The following is a 27719-nucleotide window of genomic DNA, read 5'->3' as shown; positions in this document are numbered from 1 at the left end:
AGTCCTGTTCAACCTTCTGTTCTACCTTCTGGCTTAGAGCTTAGTAAACATGAGGGTTAAACATGGAATTGTACCTGTGAGGTTTTAAACATGGAAGGTTATGCATGGAATGGTGCTTGTGTTGTGAGTTGTTAACTTGAATGGATTAATGTATGGAATGATATGTGAGCTTGTCAGCATCCGTAAGTTATTTAAGGAGAACACAGAGCTGTGTTAGTAGTCTCTCTCTCTCTCTCTCTCTCTCTCTCTCTCTCTCTCTCTCTCTCTCTCTCTCTCTCTCTCTCTCTCTCTGTCTCTCTCTGTCTCTCTCTCTCTGTCTCTCTCTCTGTCTCTCTCTCTGTCTCTCTCTGTCTCTGTCTCTCTCTCTACACACTCACATTCTCTCTATCTCAGTCCCCGGACCACTGTGTTTTTGTGCATGACCCAGAATTGTAACTCCTCAGAGACAGACTTCCTGTTCTGGGACAGGAGCCATGCTGCTCCAGTGAATGAGCATCCACATCTGCGGGAGGCCATGGTTGTACTGAGAGGGTTTGTTCTGACTGCTATACAGTACAGTACACTGGCTCCTTCAGGGGCAAGCAGAGTGGAGCATTGCTCTGTCTACTGTAAAGACTGTCCTGCACATCCTCTATGCAGGCCTGATGTACAGTAGAATGGGGTCATGTGCGATCTGGGCCTCTTTTATGATGAGCTCTGTGTGGTTCTAATGGATGGAATAGGGAGGCCTCAGAGAGGCTTGTGGAGGCCTCTTGTCTGTTTGGATAGGGGGGTTCCCACGCAGGGGACTGGGACTGTGTGGCATGGCCTTCTCTCTCGCTTGATGTGTCCTCTCTCTCTCTCCCTTTCTGCCCGTGTCTATCTGTCTCTCTCTATCAGTGTATCTCTCTCTTTCTCTATTGGTTTACCTTCATTTTGTGTCTCTCTTTTTCTGTCCCTTACATGAGCGCACACAACTCTGTGAAGACAACTGCGAAGAGGGTCCTATAATAAACAGACTGATGGATTAGCTGTAGCCTTAATGTGGTTAGTGCAAATATTAGAGCATGTGTTTAGATGAAAGTCTGGCTGTTCGCTCTCTGGACTATCTCAGTCACCGCATAATGTGCCAATGAGTACTCCACCTAACGGGATTAATGGAGACAAGTTTCATTCGGGTTGATTCAGGTTATGAGTCATTCACCCGGAGGAGCCTCAAGTGCCAACAACCAAATCACAACCAACACCTTTCACTACGCAGCAATGCAGAGTGATGTTGACATGCACACTGTGTTCACACTGCATTCACACAGTACTTGCATTAATTAAGGATAATTATGATGACAGTTTATTGATATCTGATTAGTTAGTGTTCCTAAGTAGTCAATGATTTGGTGTCCTTCCCCTCAGCTGTGTTATGTCAGTGTGAGAGGTGTTCTTCAGAACAGGTTCTGTTTACAGTGGAACAAACCATGTTGATACACTCAGTAAACCAACAAGAGCTAGACTCCACAAATGTCCACCTAAAGTGTCCTAAAATCGGTGCGCCCTGCATTCCTGCTCTTTACTGCAGCTTGTTTGCTGATCCTGTCTGTCTGAAAGGAATACTTTTCCTGTCTCCTCCTTGAAGGAAAGCAATGCAGACAAAAACGGACTGTAAAAGTCAGTGAACGGTTCTCTGGGGGTGTGCCCGTGCAGACAGAGAAGATATCCAGGTTGTGTCGATGTTATTAATGACACATCGGGGCGGATTCCCAACGCCAACTATGCTGGTTCACTGTGCTGCTTGGTCTGGTATTAATTCAATCCCAGCTGATATAGCTGCTGTCTTTGTGTGCGTGGCTCTCCTGCTGCCAGTGTTACTGAGTTTTCCAGTTAGTGACAGGGGAGCACACATGGGGTACTTAAGCTGTTGAAATGGAGCCCATTTAGAAAATACAAATGTAGACAAGTAGGAATGCCCAATTATTGTAATAGTAGCCAACTCAAAGGTTTCACTCATTATTTCAACGTCTGTGATGGAGAGCCTATTTCATGTGCCACCTAGTGGTGTTACTTTGTAAAGTGGTGGTGAAAGAGCACATTCGAGAGAAACATAAAGCTGGTATCAGATGAAACAGGATCTCATCAACTGTGGTGTAGTGTGTCCGTTTTGCTTGTGTCGAATTTGGAATGTTACATAGCAGCGGGAGCAAAACACTCACACTTAATGTTGTAGCTTGAAAGAACCCACATCTGCTGTTACATCTGAACCCTATTCTCCCGATTTAGAAAAACAATGCTGCAACTTTGGGCTTTTGTAATAGGCTATGTCTTAGAACAGCTAATTGGCTTCATACCAATGTCTCCTTTGGCTCTGACAAGTTCATACATGTTAACGGATGGCCAAAATACAAATTTTGAAACCTGGAACACCGTGCACACTGGTGCCATTGAACTCTTTAAATTGTAAAATGTACTTTAGCGTTCTCTGTTATTGACCCTAATTGTGTAAAATTCCTATTTTGATATGGAAGGGGCCGAGGGCCAATAAAGTGTTATTATTTACAAATGTTTTTCTCTTGCTGAAACGTTTATTATGATGAAGTTAGTTTTTTTTTAATAAGCTGGGGAAGCCCAGAGGACTAGCAGGCTAATTATTTGGCAACATGGTGATTTGCATTGCAATACTGCCAAGATAATGACCAAGGACAGGTATACTAATGGCTTTCCCTGAAGTCAAAACAATTTAGCTTGTTAAACTGATTAAAACGTGTTCCATTAGAACAAATTATCAGTTTTTTACATTTCTAAGCTGTAGTAGTGTTTGCAAAGCATCGCAATGAGGTGTAGCTCAGGCAAAGAGTTGGTCCTTGGGAGGTTTGCGTTTTAAACAGCAACTGTACAAGCATAGTTGCGGGTTAGGTGTTAATGCAAATCCACTTTTCTCTTGGAGAAGCATGCATCCTCTTGATTATCATTGTGAAGTTGTAATTTTAATAGGATTGTATTCATTAAATTCCTATATCCAAAGCAACATACTCGGGGTGATTAGAACCTGGGACCTCTGCCTGCAGTCTGATGCTATACCCATCCCCACATTAATGGTCAGTAAGTTCAGTGCCTGTTCCCAGGCTCACGCTTTCAAAGCCAGTGTCTCCCTCCTCGATGCATTACACATCCAAACTGTTGACAGTCCCCAGCTGAGCTTGTGTGTGATGGAGACGTCACAGCGTGTCTGCTCTCTGCAGGCCCTGGCCTGAGGCCACGAGGCAGCAGCTCGCGCGGCGCGTGTGTCTGACAGAGGGGCAGAAAAGAACCCTGTCTCCTAGCCGGCATGTGGAGCGGGAGATTTGCCAATGAGTGAATCTCCGCAGGGGGAGGCCTACTTTACGGCCCCCAGCAGCCCCACATCCCCCCTGCTCGTTAGCGCTTCACAGCCCGCCGCTGCAGCATATGCTGCCACCTTGTTGTTGTTGTTGCCGCCGACGCTGCTTCCTGTACGGAGAGCATCACAAATGTTCTAAGCAGAGCCACGGGCCTTTGGCAGCGCCTGCCTGTTTGTGTCTGACACAAGACAAGCATCTGTATTGGAGATGTGGGGAGTTGAAATGGGCCTGTTAACGTTGTTTAAAGTGTCTAGAGGAGATTGGAACACAGTTAAAGAGGTTTGGATTGGAGTGAGGAGGGATCGACATGTGGACTACTAAAACTGTGTTGGGAAGGGGTGGAGACTGCGGGTTTGTTTTACTGTTGCTTGTGGCAATGACCAATCAATTGGGCTGTTTGTGTGCCACCTGTTTGCGTGTGGAAGGCCTTCTGTTTTAGTTCTCCATGAAGGTGGCTCAAGGTGTAATGTTTTAACACCATCTTCAAGCTGTGAAAGCAATGGTATCCGATGCACCTGTCGTCAGTCACGCTTTTGGACTGTGTTATGGGCCTGCATGCTTCAGATGGGGTTGCTGCTTGGGTGTCATTCCTTCAATCTGAAGTGGAATTCGTCATGCTATCATTTAGTGGCGTATGATCACTTTTTCATGTGTGTGATTTGTGTGTGAGGGATGAACTCCCTCACATACATACACACACACACACACACACACACACGCCACACTTTGTTTGGGTGTCATTTTTAGTTGGACCACATTTTTATACTGTGCCTTCCCTTCAACAGAACATACACATTAAAACTTTGGCTGATGATATGGTAAGGTGCTTTTTGTTCTTTTTGTTTGTTTTGGTTTTGCATCATTGTCTCTTTTCTTTTGTGTTCCATATGCACTGGATGTTGAACTGAACATTGTGGACGGATCAATGATACAAGAGGGATATTTGCTGCTTCATGACAGGGCCTATTTTAGGAAGTTAATTAAAAGCTGTGTCCCTCAAAGCCATCCTTTAGTTCCCAGTTTGAACATGTTCCCATGCTGAACATGTTTATTTGTATGACATGTTGACATAGTCTTGGCTTGTGTCCGTCCTTCCACAAATCTTTCAGTCAAACGAAAGTGCCATCTTTTAAAATAATCTAACTTCATTAGATTTGTCTGCATTTCACAAGTACGTGCATTCGTTCATCCTTTGAAGTATGTCCATCCATCCATCCATCCATCCATCCAACATAAGCATGACTCCTAAATCTTCCTGAGCCTGTGGTAAAACACTAACAGTGACTGGTGCATGCTACTCTACTTCTCTCTGACCCAGTAACACAGACATGCTGTCTGCATTTCGTTTGAACCCAGTCTCTCTCTTCTGCTCCAGTGGAGAACATTAGTCTGTTTTAGCTCAGCATCACACATTGTACAGCTTCTTTATCCAGCGTCAGCTGTATTCATCTGCATAGTTAGAGAAGATGAAAACACCTCTAATGTCTTGCACACGCATATGTTGGTAAGCATATGTTGCTTACAGTAACTCTCACTTACCAAGAAGCCTGTTAGGAACGGTAAGTGACCGTTGGGAAGGTAAGTGAAATCCATAAATCTCACTCTACAGTAAGTTCCCCTTACCTTGTGTGAACGGCATTGTGCCATCTTTGAAAGGCATTATTTCTTAGTTAAAAACAGTTCCTTACGATATTTTGTTCATGATCCCAGCAAAGTACACTCAGGTAATGAACATTCAATTCGTCGTCATTGACGCCCAGTAGGCAATGTAGAGAAGTAGTGAACCAGTAGCGCCATATTGTGAGTCGATTGATCTCCCTTCTCTGGACCCTGACCCTGACCCTCTCTCTCCCCCCATAGCGTGATCGGATCACCAGTTTCAGGAAGACGGGCATGAAGAAGGAGAAGCCCTTCATCCAGCACTCCACAGACCCCCTGTCCATCCAGACGGAGATGCCCTCGCCCCAGCCCCTCTTCGACGACCGCTCCATGAACCTCTCGGAGAAGGAGATCAACGACCTCTTTGAGAAGATGATGGTGAGTCTTTGAGATCTCTCTCTCTCCCCCCCCCCCCCCCCCCCTCCCCGAAACTGCAGAACTTTCTCTTATCGTCTGTATCCGGACTAGTCACACACCTAGTGGCGCGACACCGCTGCTGACGAGAGGAAATGAGTCACTGTCACCCCAAAAATCAGCTGTCGACATGAGGTTTCTCTAACGTCTCTTGTTTCTAATCTGCAGTCGGCTCTCCCCTCAGTCTCAAACCGCCCTGCTCTACTTACCTGCTCGAGTGCACAGAGAGCGCGGTCACAGCTCTCGAATCACTCGGATGCTTAGCAGAGCACTGGGATCAAACCCTGACACAGGAACGATGGGTGTCACGCTGCCGGGACTCTTTACTTAACATCGGGCCTCAGGTTCACTTGGCTCCGCTCTTAATCACCCCCACTCTCTTCTACTCACGGTGGCTAGAGAATACCCATGCCCCCAGAACGGATTTAGAATAGGGTAATAGGCCTTTTACCTCTTATCATATCACACCAAGTAGTGATATATGGAATGTGAATAGCTTGATATTTAATTGGAATACCCTCCTTGTTATTTCAAGTTGATGTTCTGACAATGAAGAGAGAATCTTGATTCCTTGATCCCGTCCTGCCCTGCCCCTCTCTACTCCTCCAGTGACACAAACAGTCGAAACATTTGCCACCGAACAAAATGGCCTGATGGGCCTCTCTAGTGAACAGCTTGTTACATCTGACCTCGGTTGTTATGACTGCCAGCTCTGGGAGTTTCAAAGTCTTTCATTTGTGGTGTTTTCCTGCCAGCGGAAGAGAGAGATTGAGGTGGCGTTGTGGGTTTGGTGTGAACCCAGTGTGTGGGTTCAAGCCTTTCTCTCCTCACCACTTAGCTGTCACCACCCTCCGACCACATCCTTCAGCAGCTCATCACCGGTTCGTGCCACGCTGCAGCTGTGAACTCAGGCACGTCATGCCACTTGTCACCTTGTCACCCGCGCTTTCAATTACAGTCCACTTGTAGGTAAATAGTATCACTCACTTTGGCCAATCCCAAGTTGTTAAATAATGACATGTTCCCATGAATCTACCCACATTAATCAAAGCACACCACTCTTGTCACATTAGTAATCACGTCATTATAATCACACGTACTTTGGTTTGAAATATTTTGATGGTTAGTTGTAGTAGCAATGCGTCCATGCAAGTTCCCGACACAACAGAAATTGAGCAAAGACTGGCTGTCTATTAGCCTCTCCTATTGAAGCCTCATGATGAGGCGCAACCCTGCCCCCTTGTGGAGCTTGACCTTCCTTCAAGTCTCCCATCCATCTCTTTGTAGCCTGACTCCTGTTAAGCTCTCCAACACTAGTAAGTGTTAATGGTGGAACAAAGTTCTTTGTTCCCCTTGCAGTATGTGCTGTACAGTTACAGTACCTGTTCCGTAAACAACATCATTTCTTACTGTTCCGGAATCTGGAATTCTGTCCCTGTGGCTGTGACGAATGGTTAACGGTGGGGACATTTCCAATGTGCCTCTTCTGTAGTTTGTTAAAAACCCCATCTTCTTGAGAACACGGGTTTTAAATTCGACTCCTTCCCGTCGGTGAGGTCGAATTCTCGTTTGCGATCGCCTCTTTTACTCCATAGAAATTGGCCTTCTCCCCTGTATACCAGGGGATTGAAATCTAACAAAAAGCTTTCAGCCCATCTCTTTGAAGTGCCAGCTGAATTACACTGGCTTCATTGCATGGGCTCAGTGGCTGTGCGTGTGTACCTTTCTCTCATACAATGCGCTTTATTGGCAGGGCCAGAGAGATGTGGTGGCTTGCTGCTTTTCTTTCTGGGACTCTTCAGTGTTTCTCTTGCCCGGGTGCACATTCCCGTCACTCAGCCCACCTCTCAATTACTATGTTTGTGCCCACAGCACCGTGACATTAAACTCAGACAATTTGCCAGCTGACGGGCGACAGGGAAAGCATGTGCGTTGGTAATGTGTGTCGCGCCGGCAATATGCTCGTCCAAAGTGTAATTACGGCAATAAAATCAAGAGAGGAGTCATTTTTTCTTCACGTGGCTTTGAAGCCGCTGTTACCCAGTCTTGTAGACTATATAGCTTTTGCTCTGGAAATGGATCATCAGTTGGAGTTGTATGATGCGCTCAGTGCTTGAATGTGAGTCGTGTTCAACCGGCATAGCGGAAGTACTACTTTATACTTCAGCTTTTATCCTTACATATGTGAACGATTTGAGTGTTATTTCTTCTTCTTACATTTTCATAATATACTATGTATAACAAGTTCATTTTATTTGAGCTATCCACACTTAATAATTGATTGCTTTTAGCACATATTTTCCCTCTGAAAATCTATAATTGTAGACGAGGATTTTTGCAGCGTTGACCTGTTAGTATTAGGAAGATCGTCTGCTGTGCTTTAATGACTTGCAGGCAACATTTCTCCCAGGGAACTTTAAAGCTTGGCTAAACCACATAATACGGTCGTGTCAAGGTTCTGGGAAAACAGCAACACTTTGTGACAGATAAACCTAAATGAGCTCCCCCTCTCACTGCTCAAGCCTGCAGAGAAGGAGGCTGTATTAAAAGCACAGCTCGGTGAGAGCACATCAACTTTCAGTACTTTCCAGTTCACCTGCAAGGAGTTTGTGTTGCGTGCGTCGTCCTTGGTTCCTCCGGACGTCGTGAACAGCTGGGCCCCAGAGCCCCTGATAAAAATGCACCGTGGTAAATCCTCTGATGAAATCCTCCCGGCGCGTCCTGGAGAAAGGAGTCAAACGTGGCGAGGAGCGGCAACGGCGGACTTTTAATGTTCGGCCTCGAGCCGCGAGACAAGCCAGACGGGATATGACACGGCTGCACACAACAGTTTACATCACCATTTAGCCAGGGGTTATCCCCCCCCGCCGCCCCCCCCCCCCCCCCCCCCGCCGCCCCCCCTCCCCGCCGCATCCCTTTCATTAACATTCACACGGGATGTCTCTGCGAGGATAAGGCTGAGGGATGAAGAGGAGGTTGGGGTGACCGGCGAGGACGCCTCGGGGACACGCAAAGGAACGCACCAAACGTCAGACGGTCACTTTTACCGTCCGTCTAGACACCACCCGCTTAACCGTGTGTGGATGGTGCCATTGACACGCCCGTCGCTGTGACCGTCTCGGAGACACACTCTCCGAGACGGTCACAGCGACGGGCGTGAGCAGAGGCTGTGATTTATCAGTACTTTGATATCACTCTTCTCCCATGCTGATTCCCATAGTTCTCTTCCCATTAGTCCTATAAAGATTCCCCTCAGTCCCTTGCCACATGAAAGACTGTCAGAGAGAAAGTGTCAGACAAAGAGTCACTGAGAAAGTCACTGAGAAAGAATGAGTGTCACACAGTAAAAGAGTCACAGAGAAAGAGAGTGTCAAGAGAAGAATCAGAGTTAAAGAGTCACAGAGCGGGTGCCAGGGAGAAAGAGTGAGTTGGATTGGGGATGCCCTGCTAGTTTGGTTGGGGGTTTCATATCCCTATGCCCCATTGCCAGAAGAAGCACTCTTGGTAATAAGACACTGTGATACTGTGGCAGTTATAGACCGCATCAGGACACTAAAACTAGTGAGGAGTAGTGCCTTTTCCTGTGCCCTCCCCCATGAATCAAACTTGGGGGCAGTTGACAAAATAATCGATTTGTCACAGTTGAGGATTTTCCCAACCCTCCTCATTCCTACTCCCCCAGAACCTCCTTTTCCTCGTCCAGGAGCTTGGCTGGTGTCCATATCCATTTGGTGTGCAGGCAGATATGATGCTGTCCGTTAATTATCCCTGGCAGTGGGCGACTCCTGATGCCCAAGGGCCCGGGCCTGGCGCAGGGTTGAGCTGCGTTCGCAGGCATATTGCTCAGCATTCCGTTCATAATGTTTGCCCATTTGAGGTGCTTATTTCCTCTGACTGGGCTGTCCCTCAGCAGTGGTTCTGAATGCTGATTCCAGTGTTTTCTGTTGACCTGGAGTGATTGGCTCTAGCACCTGCCAGACAGGGGAAGGGCAACAGACTTGTCCACTCCCAGAAAACTTCCGTGTCATTGGCTTGGTTGCTTTGGTGAACGTTTCACTTCCCTGTGCGGATATAGCCAGAGACATCTTGGGATTCTTCCAAACAAACCTATGAGGATTTAATTAATAATGGATAATAAATAATTTGGAGGCGGAATGCGGTGGGCTGTGTCTTGCAGTTGGCCCCTTCCTGCTGCCCCCTCCCCCCCCCGCAGGCCCCGTCCCCTATGACTACATGCTCTTTATTCTCGCTGCCATGTATTGCCTCTTTATTGAATACCAATTAAGCAGCCAGATTAGCATAGTTCAGAGATTAATTAAAAAGCTGCTGCCAGTTCGTCCAATGGAGGGACAAAAGTGTGCCAATTGTATAAGTTTCAACTCCCCCCTCCTCCCCCCCCTCGCCTCATTCCCCAACAAGGATGCTAATGACTTTTCAGCTTCAGGGGGTGTTGGTTAAAGGAAATATCAGGGGAGAGATTGGGTCCTGGTACTCTGGAGTGGTGTGCCAAGTTAGCGCTCAGCACAAAGTAAATAACAAAACCAAACAGAGGAAGAGGAATTGAATCCCAGGAGTTTTCACAGTTGTATCTTGCTGAGTATTTTTGTTATTGAGGTAATTTATTGTTCCGTTTACCTCAAGGTTATTATCTGGCCCGTTCATCGTGCACCACCATCTCAGGGTACCTCACGATGGCGCCGTTCTCTTGGTCCCCACCAGAGGGCAGCATGGCTCCACAGGAACTGCACCCTCTCGTCAAACTTGAGCAGGGTTTTTCACGTCTTATTCTGTCCATCCCTTTGTGTGAAAGTGGACCTGATAAATATCCTACCTCCATCTGAATCATCATGTCATTCCCCCAGCTTTTAGTGCACTTTCCAGTCTTCACTCGCTCTCTCGTTTTCCCTCTCCCTCTCCATCCCCTCATCTCATTGACATGAAAGGGCCTTTTTGTGAAGCAGAATGAAAGTAGCCTATGGATAATACACAAATAAGACTCAGATACTGCTCCGCAGAAGTGATTGCATTGCCACAATACTGCTGTTGTTTGATACGCTCTCTGCTGTATAACGCAACTGTAACGCATGCCACTCTTCCCTCTCCCTCTTGTTTTTAGAGGATACAGTACTTATCCCTGTCAATACCTGTGGCCTTGTCATTCTCTCCGACTGCCTCTCGGTCCTCTCCACAAAAGGGAAGAAGAGGCGAGAGAGACAGTTGTCCAAATAAATGAAGTGTCTTAGAGCACGAGATTATTTCCAAGAAATAGGATGCGTGCACTTAATCTCTGTGCCTGTGTTTTGTGTTCTTAGGAGGACATGAACTTGAACGAAGAGCGGAAAGCGCCTCTTCGTGGGAAGGACCTGAGCACCAAACGAGAAATGGTCGTCCAGTACATATCTGCCACTGCCAAATCTGTAAGTGAGCTAGGACTACCACTGTATAAACCACAAGGCTCTGTGAGACAGAATCACAGCAGATAGCACTAGTAGGGAGGAGGAGGTTTAAAAAATATATTAAAAAAAAATATATATATATCCAAGACACTGCAATAATGAATTTAGCGTGATCTGCCTTTGCCCTCTCTTCATTTCTGTCTTTCTCGTCCTGTTTCTTTGTCTTCTGACTAGAGCTCCGTCTTTGGGTTGCCGCTTCTCTGTTTTCCGGATGTTTTTCGGGGTGCTTATCAACGTGTTGGTGTTGTTTTACCGCACTCTCAGTGTCGTTATATTTAGGGGTGGAAATCAATTCATTCGAATTGGGAACGTGTCACCACTCCCCTCTGGGTAATCGGAAACACAATCACTCTAAACCAATACGAGGAGTAAATCCAAGGCGTTCCACGGTAATCCAGTGGTTTCGTCTTGAATTCTTTATGAAGTTCTTCTTGCCGAGGTGAGAATGACAGAAACATAGAAGAGAAGTGATTTCTGTCCTAGCCACTCCAACTCTCAGCCAGCCTTTTGACATGATCATTTATTACCCATCTCATTGTTATGCTAATTAACTGACATTATTAATAATGATGATCATCAGAAATGATTGAATTCTTCACAGGGTCCATTATGTTTTGTGAGCACTGATATATTATTCAAATGAATAAGATAATCTATCTGGTGAGATGAAAAAAAAAGGCCAGGCTCTATTTTAGCCCCCTGCTCTCTCACACGCACACACACACACACACACACACACACACACACACACACACACACACACACACACACACACACACACACACACACACACACACACACACACACACACACACACACACACACACACACACACACACACACACACACACACACACACAGCACTGTGACAAGAGTGGGCTGGGAACCAGCTTAACATGAGCTTAGCCGTCCAGGGGACATATATGTTTCTGTGTGATAAGTGCTGTCTGCTACATGGCAGAGCACAATCCCGTCCCCCAGTCAAAAATAAATAAAATCCTACTGGCTTCGGCAAATGAAGAAGACACAGGATTATCAATCCCAATTAAACTCCTCTAGGTGAAACCTTGGGGTGCTCAGTCCGTGAGTGAGCGACGCTTAAATGTGTGCATCTCAAGGTCTATGGTCTCTAATTGAAGAACTAAGTATTTTTCGATGATAAATTGATTTAACAATAACTCACACATGCTGTTTTACACGTATGTAGATTTAACACAATTTAGCATGAACTAAATTAGCCTGGGTCGAGACGCAAACTGTTTAACTGAGCATTAGGAAAATAATGTTCACTAATATTTGATTGACTGACTGGCGTGACATTAACACGGCTGTTCCAGACCACGGGATAAAGCTGGATTGTTTCTGGGACGCAGGGGGAATATGTGCCTTCAAGCTTTGTGTTCTCTTTCTTTTTCAAAGATGATTGCCGCCTCATGGAATCCCAGTATTTTGAGAATCAACTTTGTATGCCTGATTTGCTACAAAGGAAGTTTTCCTTTTTACAGGAAAATGGACTAACATCATGCACTCATCCATTCACTTATCCACTCCCTCAAACACACCACCTATCTCCTGGCTTTTAACTTTCTTGAATGAAGCCTTATAAGATGTTGAGAAAGGTGAGATTGCTTTAGACAGCCCTATATTCAACCTTCACTACTCCAGTTTTCTCTGCATAAACAATTGTATTGCATCCATCCCTACACGACTTGAACCTGTCAAGTAGTATAATGTGAATTGAGTTTAACTAACTTTTTTCTCACGTGTGAGAACTATCAGCTGTACCCAGAGATGGGGGGGTACACAATAGTTGAGTAGTATCTTAATTTCTTCCCCACAACCTTTGTGTTTGCCTTGACACAATAGGATCATCCTTCTTCTGTAATGCTTCATTAGCATGTTGATAGACTGTTGCATATTTCCACACAGCTATTAGGAGAAAAATATGATAATCACAAATAAGACTTGATTACGAGTTTGTTTACGACTTCTAAATACGAGTTTTTAGGAAACAAGTAGTCTATTTTCTCCCTGTGTTACCACCTCCTGGGTCTATCACTAGACAAGTTCCCCCCCACCGTTCTTTGCTGCCAGGGTGCCCCTGCCATAACCTTGAAACCAAACCGCCTCCCTCCCCCTAACACTAACTGCAATATCTTTTCAAAGGAGAATTATATTACACTGATTGACCCTGATCATTTGAATATAAGCAGTTTGTTCTGTGGAAAGCAGCGAGAGCAGTAAATGTATGTCCTTCACCATTGACTTTGCATGAGTTGTTTTCTCTCTTGCTTTCTTTCTATTTCTTTTGCATGTATGCCTGTCATTAAATGTGCCAAAGCATGCCTTTCATGCTAATGCAATAATTTCTTCCGCTTTGTCCTCAGAAAAGACATTAAACTATTCTTATCATTCGGGTTTCAAAACAAATGTTCATTGTCTCACAGGATGAGTAAGGATGTCCGGGAAGGGTCTTGGGGTTGGGATGTAGGGGGCACTGTCTTGTACCAATTGTATTATGATATGATATATTGCTTCAGAGTGTGCATATATAGTCAGTGTGCATATATATATTTTTTGTGAGACGATTCCGGTCTAAATAAACGTGTGTCTCAAAGGAACGTGACCAACAGCCTCCTGCTTACCACAATGAAAGCTGACAGTTACTCAGAGACAGCAGAGTCTCTTCTGTCACACTGTTATCTGTTTCAATGAATAATACATGAAAGTATTTCCAACACATAAGGAATGGTAATTATAATCCTAATGATAGTTAAACAAAGGATATAAATACTCCCTGTTCATAATCTGACAGGATGAAGTTTGTTTACTAAAGCCGTTTTCGAAAATGGTGCTCTTGAGATGCATATTAGCATATCACACTTGAGCAGTAACTTTCAACATTTGTCCAATTATTGCCACACAGGTATTTTTGTTACATGACAAGAATAGTAAAGCTTTTTCAGCGAGAACAAGTTGTTAGCCCTCATGCAAAACATTGGATAGCAAAGGTCTCTTCCTCCTCAGGCTCCTCCCTGACATCTGTCTGCTCAGGTTTCAAGACGTTGTCTGTTATCTTGGTCAAGCTGTGAAAAACAAATCAAAGAAAAACAAGTTTTCACTTTGCAACAACAACAACATAAAAAGTCCTTCTGGTTGTTCTCTGTTTTTACTTCACTGCTCTGTGACTCAAGGTCCCTAGTAACATGCGGTTGCTGTGATGGATTCCACAAAGTTACACAATGACATGCTAGATTCATCTGTGAACGAGGGCAAATCTGGATTTACGACTTGATGGCCGTCATAAACTCTGTGAGGAAGAGGGAAGCGGAGTGTCAAATGGACACAAAGTGGGAGAGGGAGAAGGAAAGAGCAGTGACGCGGTGATGAGAAATGGAGAGAGATGGAGAACGAAAGAGAGGATGATGGTGTATCGACCAAAATGGAAGAAGGAGAGAACAGCAGGAGAGATCGTGAGCTGGTAGAAAAACACGGGGAGAAGGATGGTGTGATAGATCGCGCAAAAGAAGCGGAGAGAAAGGAGAGAGAGAGATGTCTTGATGTGCAGTGTGACTGTAACTTCCTGTGATCAGTGCCGTGCTCTCTGAGTGTGCTGGCACGGAGCTATGCTCAGCTGCAGATTAGAAAATACATTTACCTGGCTGACGGACTCCCTCCCACTGCGAGACAGGTGAAGGCGAAATAGAAAATGCCCCGGCTCCTCCAGTACTATTGACAGATAACAAGGTTAAACTCCCCAAATCACGCTGACTGCACTGGCCCGAGGTGAAGTGGGCCGCACACATCTGACACCTGAAGTCAAGCGCAGATGGCAGTGGATTGATTTTGGCCTCTGGAAGCAGATCTGCTGGCTGCATGCGTTCACAGAAGACTCATTGTTGTGTCAATGCTGCACCAATCGATGAGCTAAAACAGCTGTTGGGTTTTGTTGGGTGGATCATTTGTTGTATCTTATTGTTCTCGTTAAAATACTTCCCAATTAGAACGATCCATCGTGGAATCCTAATGCTGACTGCCTGTTACTACATTGAGTCACAAAGCAGTCAAGTGAAAAAGTGAACCAAACTTGAATCCCGAGCTTCCAAACTTACTGACACTGTGTTCTCGTGTGTTTTCGACTGTAAGCCAAGACTTAACTCCAAGGTGCAGTAGACTGTTTAGTATGTAGTACTTTATGTTGTGTGAGGGCAGTGTGTAATGTGAATATAAGGTGCGCTAAGACCTCAGCCTCTAGAGAGGAGAGGTGACTCTGGCCTACTAATGATTGTGCTGTTTGTGTCTTTTCACACATTAACTCCTCCTCGCTGACCGCTGCATGCAGATAACTGGGAGCAAAGTCGCGGTAAGTAGCCCATTATTTATTTGGCTTCTGAGCCTTGTTCTTCTCATGCATCTCCCCCCCCCCCCCTGCCCCCCTCCACCTGCTCCCCCCCTCCCCCTCCTCCCCTTTTCCTCCTCCACCTTCCCCAACCTTCCCTTGTTCTCTCTTCTTTCTCCCTTTGAATAGATGTAGCCTTGTCAAGTTTGTTCCGTAAGGCAAGGGAGGCCATTTTTTATGGTCTTGGATTTTAATTTCGAGCCTTGATATTGCTAATGTGCTGTCATTTGCAAAGGCTATAAATTGTCGACACAATTCTTGCATGTAAATAGGAACACTTTCAAATGAAAGATTTCTAAATTATAGTGCCTGAAAATGAACTGGGAACCCTTTTGTTGGTTTAAGCTGTTTTTCTTTGGATATGGATTGCAGACTAACCCATATTAGCATTTAAATATTGTAATACCAGAGATGAGGGATAGTTTTTACGCAAATAATCATAATCTGCAATCTAATCTGTTTATTGGAACGTTTTGCATCTAAATGGATTTCATTGTGCTCATTCTTTCCTTGAGACGGCACACACTGGGAGAATGTACCACTTAATTAGATTTAGTATACACACGCACACACACAAATGATTCAACAGTGGCAAAGATATTGAGTGCATTTTTCCCGCCAACAGAGATGTGAAGCTGGTTTAATTTAGTGGCTGGGGATTCACGGCAATATATTTGAATTTGTTGTCAACCCCCCTGTCACTATCCGCCACCATTAAGGCATGTCAGCCGAGTCCCACAAACGTACACTCTTGTTTTTGTTGCTACTGTCACTTCTCTTTCTCCACCGCTACTTTGCAAACGGCCTTAATAATCTTTATAAATATACACTGGCCAAGGCCAGCCCATGCTTCTTCATTTCTCCGCGCTGTAATGCGGTAATTGCAGATTTGCTCTGGCAATTTCTCTCAAAGTGCTGTTCTACTGTATTGCCTTTGTGTGGAGCACAGCACATTGAAGGGACCTTTTTGAAAAGCCCCGCTATTGCTTTTAGCGGCTGTGAATTGTCACCTTTCTAAGGTGTTTTATTGCTTTTGGAGGGCTCCTTTAGGATTAACGAGACCACAAGTCTGAAAGGGAATGAGGACAAGGTAAAGCTGTGACCTGGCCCATGCTCCACTGGTGTACCAAGAAAAAACCTTGCACTTTGAATCATTCCACAAAGTCTTATATATCGATTCCTGCCTGTACTGCTCTTTTGTGTCCACTTATCTCTGCTGCAAGGGTAGTTTTTGACCATGTGAAAAAGGGGATATGGAGTAGGGGCTATCTTTTGACGTCCAGTGAATGGAGTATGAAAAGAGTTTAATGACACAAATTCCTGTTCATCTAAGATGCAGTTGGCTACTTTTCAAGTTTCTCCAAACAGCCCTCACTCTTAAGGATCTGTAAACTCGTAGGGTATTGCAGCATCCAGCTCTTTCTTTGGACCTTCCTGACCTCGTTCTGAGAACCTGCACCTGCGACCCGTGGAGTGGGCTGAACCTGGGGTCTGCGCTGAGGAGCTGTCACTCACAAACCTCCCCACTGAAAGGAAAAACCTTCAGATAGCGGGAGAAGAGAGTGTTTAGCTCAGTTAGCTGTGCTGCAGCTTTGAACAGCCAGCCCCAGCCCGCCACCAGCAGATTCCCATTTTCACGCTGTCAGCGCACCTCCTAGGGAGCCCTCCCAGAGGTGCTTGGGAGGGGAGGAGGTGGGGAAGGTGGGGGGGGGGGGCTGTGGTGGTGGTGGTGGGGGGAGGTCTATAGGGAGCCTGTAACACTCTTCTGTCTGCGCCGTGAAATCTCTCTGGCACCCCAGCCTTCCCAGGTAGAGAGCCTGGCGGGCAAGCGCTGGTGTGAATTGGCTCTAATCCAGCCCCGGCCGCCGTGCGTCTGTGTGTGCACCGCTGCTGTTGAGCCTCATCTACCATCTGCCGTCTAGCCGAGGGGAAGATGAGGACCCCTGGTAGGTGGTGATCAGGATGCCTGCAGGCGGAGTACACCCAGCCTGGGCCTGGCTGTCTGGATACCCTTCTGAAGTCTGTTGACCATAGGTCAAGTTATTTTACCACGCAGATGATTGAAGTCACTTTTGAACCGGCGTGTCGTAACAGCTCCATATCAATACCGCTGTCAGTGGTTCAAGGTAAGGTTAACCTGCCTCCCGTCCCCCCCTCCTCCCCACATGCTTCATAAACCACTATTGACAAGCGAGGAGGGAGAGGAGTCACAGTTTGAATGGCGCTGTGGAGGGTTTCAACACAAGGATTGCCAGGCGAAATAAGGAAGAGAGGGAATGTTCTATATCTTGACCTGTACAGGCTGTCTCTAGACCAGTGGTTGAGATCAATATCCACAAGACTGGACAGGCCCTTAAGACGGCTTGTTTCCAGGGTAACATGCTGGCCCAGCTTGTAGATGTCAGGTGGTGGTGGTCTGTGTGGGTTTGCCGTGCGTGGCGTGCGTGTGTACGTGTCAGCCAGAAACACCTTAGACCTCTGGGATTGGAGGCTGTAGGCTTGATGATAGCTGAATAGGTTTTGGGGAATCATGCTTTTTTGTTTGCTGGAATAATGGACAAAGCTTGTCATTTAAAATGAATTACATCTGGTCTCCCCCGGAGATGCCCAGCATGACCTTTCCTTGTGTACAGCAGCCAAGACTGGTCTGTAAGGATGACCTTTTTTTGGAGGTGGGAATGTATTCTGTGTGTACAGGCTGTTGGGCCTCCCGCGAGAATGGTAACGTGATTTCTACTGAGCTCTTGCCTGATTGGATTGAGGTCTCCTTACCAAAGCAGCCAGCAGTGTTCATTACCAAGACGGCATACAGTCACTGAAATGTGTTTGATGGTGATAATTTAGCTACCTAATTTGATCTGTGAAATCAGAAAATTGGGTTTCTGCTAGGTCACAGCATTGCACTGTACTCCCCCCCTGACAGGAAGTAGAATGGTAGCACTTCATTAATGTATCCAGGTGATGTGTCACTTTATAATGACGATATACTGAAGTGTAGCAGCACTTGCCTGTGAAATGTTGTGTTGAGTGTTTATTTATTGTCGATGTACAAAGTCTACCCCTCAATCCTCTTCTTATTCACCTACCACAATGCAACACAAGCTTTCTCCAAGGTGATTTTGCCCCTGAAACTAGACAAGACATACTCAAGATAAATATAGTCAACTCACCAGTTTCATACTTTTCACTGTACACTATGATTCTGAGCTAAACAGGAATTGGGGTAGAGAAGCTGGTTGAATATTACAGGCACTAGCATTTAGCATTGGATCCATTTACCTAGACGGAAATGGACTTCGAAGGTGTGACAACATTCTGGTCAGATTTCTTATTTTATTTTGTGGATAGACATTGTATTGTTTATTTGTGAGGAAGTCTAGTTAACTTTGGGTTCATTCCCTTGAACACATCCCACCATCCAACACGTCATTGCCACTTTGCGTTTGTGTTCCAATGTTCTTGCAGAGGCATGACTTTGAACAATCCTCACTTAATCTTAGATTTAATTTATAATTTTTTTGTGTTTTCTCCTGTCTTTGTGTCTGTGTGCTCGGGGGAAGGCTGCTGTTCCCAAGCAGATGAATAACCTTGGCATCAGAGTCAGTGCTCGTCTTGTTTCATTGGCCAACTTTGTATCCAGCCCCGCTTACGCTCCAAGGTTTATCATCACCTGATGCACTCCTGCTCATTGTGGCTCCCTGGTTAAGGCCTCTGCAGAGTGGAGAGAAGAGAGAGAGAAAGAGGGAGAAAGTGTGACTGAAAAAGCAAGGGAGAGCGAGAGGGAGAGCCGGAGAGAGAAAGAGCTTCCTCTTTCTTCCAGGTTGCCATCCTTGCCTCTGCCATTGCCGAGAGTCTGTGAAGGGCTCTTTTTAAAATTGGGGAATCTGAATTAAATCAAGGCTGAATCCCTTCAATCCCCCTCTACTATCCACACCTATCCACCAGAAAAGACTTTCCTTTGTTTTAAACATGCTATTAAACTGTATGGAGCTCGGAGCAGATTTGATGTGGAATATGTCCTTGGTGCTTGAAAAGACTGGGGATGAAAAATGAATCAATAGTGAATGTCCCCTTTGCCCCTGGACACGTCACCACAGACTTCTTTTGAAATTGACTTTAGTTAGCAGCGGAAACTAGCTTGATTGGGATGTATCTGCTTGGGGTTTAATGCATCCTGGATATTATATTAGGATGACATATCTAACTTTCTGAAGATATGGCAGATAATTCAATTGATTCAGTGGAAGCTGGACGCATCCCCTGGTCTCAGCTATCCTCTGGCAGGTCCAGGACTGGGCGAAGCGGGAAGTGAAGAACCAGGATACTGCAGATGCTGTTTCCCAAACCTTTAAGCTGAGGCCGTAGATCCCACACACAACCTCACGTCAAATACAAAAACCTTAATCAGATCCTTTGTTTGTAGCATTGAAGACCAGCGAACACACAATTGTTGACAAAAAAGGTTTGCTGCCTGATTTGACTTTGTAAGCCGTTGCGTTGTTGATTAATGGATGAGCAGTACTATACTTGATGCTGAGTGTGAGGGAATGAGTTTCTTTGTTTGTGCTTTGACTAGACTATCAGTCATATTTCAAGTAGCCCAAGGCTCAAGAGGATTGAAAGTAATACAAAGGTAATTCTCATTTGTCCCCTTTGTCTGAGCGCTTTTTCATGAATACTTCAACATTTACTTGCCACTCGGACACCTTTTTGCATTCAATTTTAATGACTCTCCCTCAAAGTACTAATTTACAAATGTCAAGTGAGATTTGATTGATCCGGTCTTTGTCGAGCTCTGAGAGGGATTATGTCTGTTTCAGAGAGTATTTGAACACAATGCACTTTGACCATTAGAGTGCATTGTCCTAGACTCTATCCCATACGCCTCTGTCAACCACTTTCAAACTAGACAGGGACTGAAAACGTCCTCACACGGAAGGCCAACAATGGGTTTCTGAGGAATTGCTCCCGCAATCCTAAGCGTGGTCCCACACCACTGTAGAATAGACTACATTGAATATGGCATGCACTGCACAGCACTGTGTGTATGCAGCCGGCAGCTGAATCACCCACACAAACCCCAGTAAACACCCGCGGGGGCGTCTCCTCAGAGGGTTGGGCCTCCAGACGGCCCTGGTTGCTGGGCGTGTTGTACACGGAGCCGTGGGGGTGAAGGGGGTCAGGTGGAACACATATAGAACTGGCCTCCCCAGGGGTGGATGATGTGACCCACGATCCCCGACCTCACCACTCCTACTCCCAGACGGGCTAGACTCCCAGAGGGGCTAGACGCATGCATCTGTCTCGCTCTCTCTTCCTCTCTCTTCCTCTCTCTCTTCCTCTTCCTCTCTCTCTCTCTCTCTCTCTCTCTGTCTCTGTCTCTGTCTTCTTCTTTTCTTTTCTCTCCACCGCTCTCTCCATAATGACATTATGCCTCACATATGTCTTTTCAAAGGGACAGAAACATCAGTCCTCGTTCTATCAGAAAAGGAGAGCAGGATCTCATTATTTTGAAGGGAACATGAAAGGCTGGCTAGAGTGGGCATCATATGCTCATATTGAAGGAGAGATTGTGGCACTACCGTGCGTGTGTCAGCATGCGTGTGTGGTCAGTGTTATTTCCAGCGATGCTCCTTTAAAACGTGGCTGCATTGTCTTAGTACTGTGTTATAGATTGAGCTAGAAACAGAAAGAGCGAAGAGAGAGGGAGAGTGGAGAGAGGGAGAGAGAGAAACCGGGAAAACAGACAGCGCGAGAGCGCGAGACGGGAGTGAGGGAGATCAAAAGGAGATCCGTGTGGTAACTGGCGTGTTTGAGGACTGCGTGCATCTGTACATGTTTGGGTGTGTTTGCACTTCCTCGCGAGCACGTGGGTGTGTGTGTGTGATATTGGACTTCCAGTAATGGGGCTGGGTGAGCCCAGCCTACGCTCCCAGTGGCACATCCTCCCCCTCGGCTCTCTCACACACTCCACGACTCCGCCGGCTCTGCAGGATTCTCCCGCAGCGTTGCATTAGGCTCCATAAAGTTTATGGCATATTTTTACAGCCCGCCTCTCTGTGTGCATCCCCCATCGCAACCCAACGTGTCTGCTTTAACTGTTCATGCAGCTGTGAAATTCGGGTGGATCTCGACGTTTTATGGTTGCCTGGGCTCACGATTTCTCTCTTTGCTTTTTAAAGCTCGGAACCCCCCCTCTCACACTCCGCACATCCAGTGTTTATATTTAGTAAGCTGTTTGTTTTTGTTTATGGGTGCTTTTTTGGGGGGGGGGGACGTGGAGTGTGTGATGCGTCTCGGTATGTCATGCTGTGTGTGTGTGTGTGTGTGCGCGGGATTTTTTTGTGTGGGTTTGTCTCTGTGTGTGTGGGTGTGTTTTGATGTCCTCTCTGCGACTTTTCCCTTCCCGTGAGTTGCACTTCCCATGCCAAACACAGTAGGACTCCAGCACGGCTGAACATATGTGCATTTGCCTTTGACCACGGGTAGCGGTCACCAAAGTGTGTTCGTCTCTGTGTGTGTGTTGCGAGTCTGTAGACATCAGCGCCCCTTTTAAAACAGCTGTTGATTTCACCACAGTGATCATCTACGGAGGACCAGGAAATTCCTTGTCTCTCCTTTCGTGATACTCAGTTCTCAGGTTCACAAGGACATGGTGTCAGAAAACAGGACTGCTCTCTCTCCAGGTGAAAGGAGCCATGTCGATGGCCAGCTACCAGCTTATTTAATCCCTCTGTTGCTAAACCTGCCCCCCCTATGGGAGACCCCCTTCGCTCGGCCGATAAGCCCAGGCAGCATATCACTAACAACCAGCCTCTCCTTTCCGCCTCAGACCTTCACACCCCTGTCATACTCGGACGGGCAAGACAAAAGCCTCATAATCGAGTCATCAACCGCCAACTTCCTGCACCCCCCCTCCCCCCCCTCCTCCCTTCCCTGCTGTAATGATTGGTGATATGATCAAGACCAGGATCACTGACTGTATTATTGTCTGCTTTGCAGTTTTCCTCTAAGGGCAACTAAGAGACAGAGGTCAGCAGTCAACTGGCAGCTTTCGACTTTTCTAGATGCAGGAGTGTCAACCTGCCGTCGTTCTTCATAATTTAGCAGTGTAGTTAGGTTGAAGGAGCAGGGCCCAGTTTGTCATTAGAGAGCTCCACCGCTCTGCCAATTGTGCTGGGTTCTGAACTTTATGTTCTTTTAGAAGCTGTATCACTCCCATTGCTATAAACCCTGTCGTTGGTCATTGATTCACATTAGATCCATGTGGTTAGATTGCAGCAGCAACAATTTTTTTTTTTTGGGGTGTATTAACTACAGGCACTAGGTGGCAGTAGGATTCCATCGGAATCCTGTTTCAGTCCAGTTCATAAGGGCTTTGTTGCCATGGAACTGACCTAATGGGTTTCTTTTAGCCCAGAGGACTCGCACGGACACACGCAAGCACACACACACGCACGCGCACACACACACACACACACACACACACACACACACACACAAGACGAACCCTCTAATACCATTTGTAAGAAGTCTGATCTTTGAAGGGGAGAATAAGTGTGAAACGCCTCAACAGCATTCAAATGGATCTGTCTTCTCCTGATCAATACGTCCAGCCTCCGTTGAGAGAGAGAGAGAGAGAGAGAGAGAGAGAGAGAGAGAGAGAGAGAGAGAGAGAGAGAGAGAGAGAGAGGAGAGAGAGAGGGAGAGAGAGGGAGAGAGAGGGAGAGAGAGGGAGAGAGAGGGAGAGAGAGGGAGAGAGAGGGAGAGAGAGGGAGAGAGGTGTTAAAGAACAGATTCCTCATTGTTTTCTTTACTTGAAAAACTCTCACAAGTGAGCCGGCGTCTGCCGTAGCAGGAGACAGCCAGCTTCAGCTCCGTCCTCCTGGCATTTCCTTCCAACGCTTCACTCTGACCAAGTCAGATGGCAAAGAAGTCCCCCCCCCCCCGTACGCCTGCTATCGACAGGCCCACCGTATTGACCGGACATTGAGTGTCATCAGATCTGAATTATTTATTGTGGCGCCATAGTGACAAGGAAATGCCACTCCTGCTAATAACACATTGCTCACTCTTCCAGAGCTGCTTAACTCCCGATATGTTTATGTTTCCTGCCCCCCCCACACACACCCCCACATCTCTCTAATGGCCCTCATATCTTCAAATCTCAATGTTGTAATCTCCCTCCCCCAGACCCAGAGATACACTATAGATAGCGATGCACTTCGCTCTTTCTCCGTGTTTCCATCCCTCTGTTTCTTAAAGTCTTCCAACCTCCCCACGGAGCTGTGCCACTCAGAGCTCTGCCTGTGTTTGTTCTCTCTCCCCCCTTCTCCCCACAACCACCCAGTCTGATGTGCTTGTCTGTGTGGGTGGCAGGCCTGTTGCCACACACTCAGAGCCGTGGCTATGTGGTACCTGCCGTGTTTGCCCAAGTTGTTTTGTCTCCTCAGACTAGACTGGCAGAAAATCCCTACCCCACCCACCGCCACCAACAACACCATCATACCCACTCAGGTGCCTGCATGCCACATCAATTTTTAAAACGCGACCATATGGTGGGCCCCTGTTTTTCTTCAGGTGTCTGTGCCAAATGGATACGAAAAAAACAAACAAAAAAAAAAACATATCTCAACCATCTCCTCCTTTCTGTCTTTCTTCTCTGGGTTGGCCTCGTCTTGTGTAAAACGTATAAATCGCTCCATTAGAACGGACCCAATTACCGAGTATTGGCCTCAGGGTTATTTGATGGTGGATGTATAGTGTTCCAAATGGTGATGTCCTTGATGTTGGATATAGACCCAGCGGGTGAACAGACATCCAATCATGTTGAGAGATGGCCGTGCTTGTCTCCTTATGTCTGTATTGGTCCTAGGAGATGATGTCTTTTGTAAAGCTAGCTGCTAGTGCCTGTTTGGATGTGTACGCTCCCCCCTAAAAAAAAGGCAACGTGAAGCCTAGATGTTAGCCTTTACAGTCAGAATTACTGTCACTCGTTATTTTCTATTGTAGACCAGACATGTTGTCCTTGTTAGCTTCTCACCTACCACTTTTCTTGTTTGTGTGTCACCCTCAGTGTCTCTGTGTCAGGACTAGGCATTTGCTTTCACAAAAGCAGAGAAATTGAAAGAAAAAAAAGAAAAAAAAGTTCCATCCTAAGACTTGCAAGTTGAACAAAAGAACAGAGAAATCTTGATGCTATTATCCCGGCAACATCTCCCAGCCTCTCGTAGAAATGAACTAAGGGTTCTAAAATTGTCATTTGAATTATGCCTTTCATCTCCCCGTGGTTTTCAGTTAAGCAGTTCAGACCAAGTCTCCAGTGAATATTTCCCCTCCTGTTTGCAGTTCTGAACAAGATCCGTAACTGTAATGAATTCTATTATTTTAAAACCAATTACTGTTAGTTGGAGCTTTTTTTTTTTTTTTTTTACTGCCGTTGTCATACTCTCTGTGGAAAAGTGTTGTTGAAGAGTGTCGACTGCACTCAAACTTGATGCTATTTCTTCCTGTTCCCCCAAACGCCCATACTAATGCAGTCTTTTGGTATTCCGATACCTCACACTTAAACATGAATGCCTTTCAAAAGGGCTGGATTTCCAGGAACTGGAGCAATGTTAATGAATGTCTGAGACAGTTTATTGTATTTGTAGCCTACCATAAATATACTGTATCCATAAATGGCAAGATTCATTTTGGGGGGGAAATTGAAGCTAGATATCATGTGAAATAGTTCCAGTGATGAGGATAGTGACAAACCAAGGGTTAAAGTGAGCCAGATGTGAGTTCATATATTAATTAATTAACAATCTCATGCACTTGTTACTTACCCCATGCTTTCAGGAGTGTGAATTAAGACGTTGTGTAAAGTTCTGATTCCATCCAGAACATGAAGGAAATGGAACATCTGCTCTATTGACAGATAAAAGATGCATTGACAAAGAGTAGATTAACTTTGCATTTGTGAGAAAAACAGCTTTTGATTTTGCCCCGTTCTATTAGTTCTATTAGTGAATACATTCATCATGGTCACAGTACTTTTCTTTCTTCTCTGGAACTGTCCTGGAGTAATTACATTTATTAACGATTAACAAAGACATGGCCGGGACTGTACAGGACAGGACACTAATTACTAATTACCCTGTCTTTTAATAATCTGTCTGCCTGTTGCTTACTGAGACTGCAAGGTGGGATGAAGTAGTTCAGTGTTCCACGATTTGTGCTTGTTTTAATGGATAATCTCAATGAGGCTTGCTTTTATTAAGTATTTTTAATCAAGAGTGTAATGCTTAACATAGTAATTTCTACAATACTACAGGTTCTACACATTCTATATATTTTCTTTCTCATGCTTTCTCTCACACACTCTCTCTCCTACATTAAAGTCAGATGACTTCCACTCCCTTCTGAAGATTGATTTACAACTTATTTAATAAACTGAAAGGTTTCCTCAAAGCAGATTTTCTCCTTAATTGACCAATTTGTTGCTGCTCAATGGCTGTTAGTCATTCTAAGTCTGAACGCAGTACAGTAGTATTTCTCTCACCGGAGCATCAAACACTCACAGCTATTACTGATATTAGTCCCTCATCATTAATGGAAGAGAACACATGAAATATTCAGTAGATTGTGTTTAAGAGGTGGGTGGGGGCGGAGCCTGGCGCACTAGCCACCACATTAGTCAGCATCTGATAGTTCCACTAATGAGTTCACGTTGGCCAGCAGCTGTCTGCTATTAGGACCCCTTTGTTCCAGATGTTATCTCATTAGAATGGAATTGATCATCGTAATGGCGCTGGGAAGATGATGGGTCCGCATTAGCATGACCCCACCTGCTCCCAGGGGTCAAACGACCACAACTTTCCTCTCTCCCATATGTTGGGTTGGCGGGTTAGATATGATGGGACGTGTGGAAGGGGAGAGCAATATTTTGGAGACGGATGCTAATGCTGTTTGCGAGTGAGGACGTTTATGGGGAAGCTGAATGGAGACGCATTGACTGTGCGCTCGTTAGCTCGGCGGTGGCGTTCACATGTCTGCCTATCCGCGTGTTTGTACTTGTCAACGGCGTAGAGGCAGCGAGAGAAGTCAGGCGGACACAAGGCATCTTGTTTATTGTTTTGTAGCGTGCATACAACTTCCAGAGGTGAAGAGTTAGTGGTGGTTTTCAGTTACTTTGTCTGGATAGAATATGGTTCTTGAGGTCCGTCCCGGAGAGCAAGGATGACTGGAAGTGTATGCATCATTACAGTATTGACATTTATGGCAATGAACCATGCTTTTATTGACCTATGATGGGACCTTGTAGAGTGTTCTTTATACATTGTGCTTGAGCGACAAATAAAGAGACAGAAAAACTGATATTCTGACACAGTGCTAGAGATGACAGGAGGAAATTGACAGAGAGAGAGACACAGAGAGGGAGACACAGAGAGAGAGACACAGAGAGAGAGACACAGAGAGAGAGACAGAGAGAGAGAGACAGAGAGAGAGAGACAGAGAGAGAGAGAGAGAGAGAGAGACAGAGAGAGAGACAGAGAGAGAGACAGAGAGAGAGACAGAGAGAGAGACAGAGAGAGACAGAGAGAGAGAGAAGAGAAGAATGCAGAGAGTGCTACTGCATCCTTCCTGCCTCCCAACACACTAATTGAAGTGGAGAGCTTCTCTGATTCCAGCAGAGCTCTGCACCTGTTGCGTCTCTCCTCTCTACCCAAGGTCCCTGATGCATCGGTTGGATACCGGACACTCGTGATGCAACTTCCATCATTCCATCTTTTTTTTTTTCACTCCATGCCCCCCCAAAAAGTGGCAAGCTTAATGAAAATAGAGAGTCACCATTTTAATTATAATGTAGACGAGTCGTCTGGTATTTGGATGAATTGTTTTATTCACGGCATAATGAATTTTTCATTAGTTTGTTATTAACTCCAGCCTATCTTGTGGGAAGCGGCCAATTACACAACTTTATTCCCCTTGACGGACAAGTACTTGTTGTTTTCTTGTCAAGAAAGAAATGTTGCACACCTCCCCCCTGCCTCTTGTCCTCTTCCCATCTTCCTTCCCACCATCTCCCCATCCCTCCGCCTAGCTTCCAACAAGCAACAATTGTAATCTTCCGGTGAGCCAAGAATCAACGTTCATACCATGTCCAGGTCTTAGTAGCTTTCTGAGCTATTCTTGTAAGGATGCCGTCTTAAATGGCCCAGTTTCCTTTCAGAAAGATGGTTGTGGGCGGTTGTAATGACTTCATCTATACTTAGTGCATTTAAGACAGCACTGGTGGTGGTGTGAATAGATTCCTGCACTCAACATCAGGCTCAGGCATTAGCTGTAACACCATGCACGATTAATATATCCATTTGTTGGCGTTCTGCGTCATTGTGTGTTTGTATTTTTGTGGTTGTATGTGTTGGGGGTGTGGGGGGGTGGTTTGAGTTATTTCAA

The 27719-nt window shown here is 45.7% G+C and overlaps 1 protein-coding gene across 1 annotated transcript in view; it reads left to right on the top strand.

The window, feature by feature from the left end:
• The window catches only part of diaph2 (diaphanous-related formin 2), a 360351-nt gene that overhangs the window by 7801 nt on the left and 324831 nt on the right, over positions 1–27719 (top strand). Inside the window, exons 3-6 of the mRNA XM_067247259.1 lie at positions 4133–4165; positions 5208–5384; positions 10733–10837; positions 15219–15239. Of these exons, the coding sequence (XP_067103360.1) occupies positions 4133–4165; positions 5208–5384; positions 10733–10837; positions 15219–15239 (336 nt within the window). The remainder of the gene's footprint in view (positions 1–4132; positions 4166–5207; positions 5385–10732; positions 10838–15218; positions 15240–27719) is intronic.

This window comes from Osmerus mordax, chromosome 12 (genome assembly GCF_038355195.1).
Source record: "Osmerus mordax isolate fOsmMor3 chromosome 12, fOsmMor3.pri, whole genome shotgun sequence".
In the NCBI taxonomy this organism is placed as follows: domain Eukaryota; kingdom Metazoa; phylum Chordata; class Actinopteri; order Osmeriformes; family Osmeridae; genus Osmerus; species Osmerus mordax.
Note: the sequence above shows the minus strand (reverse complement) of the source record. Positions and strands in the feature narration are given on the sequence as shown.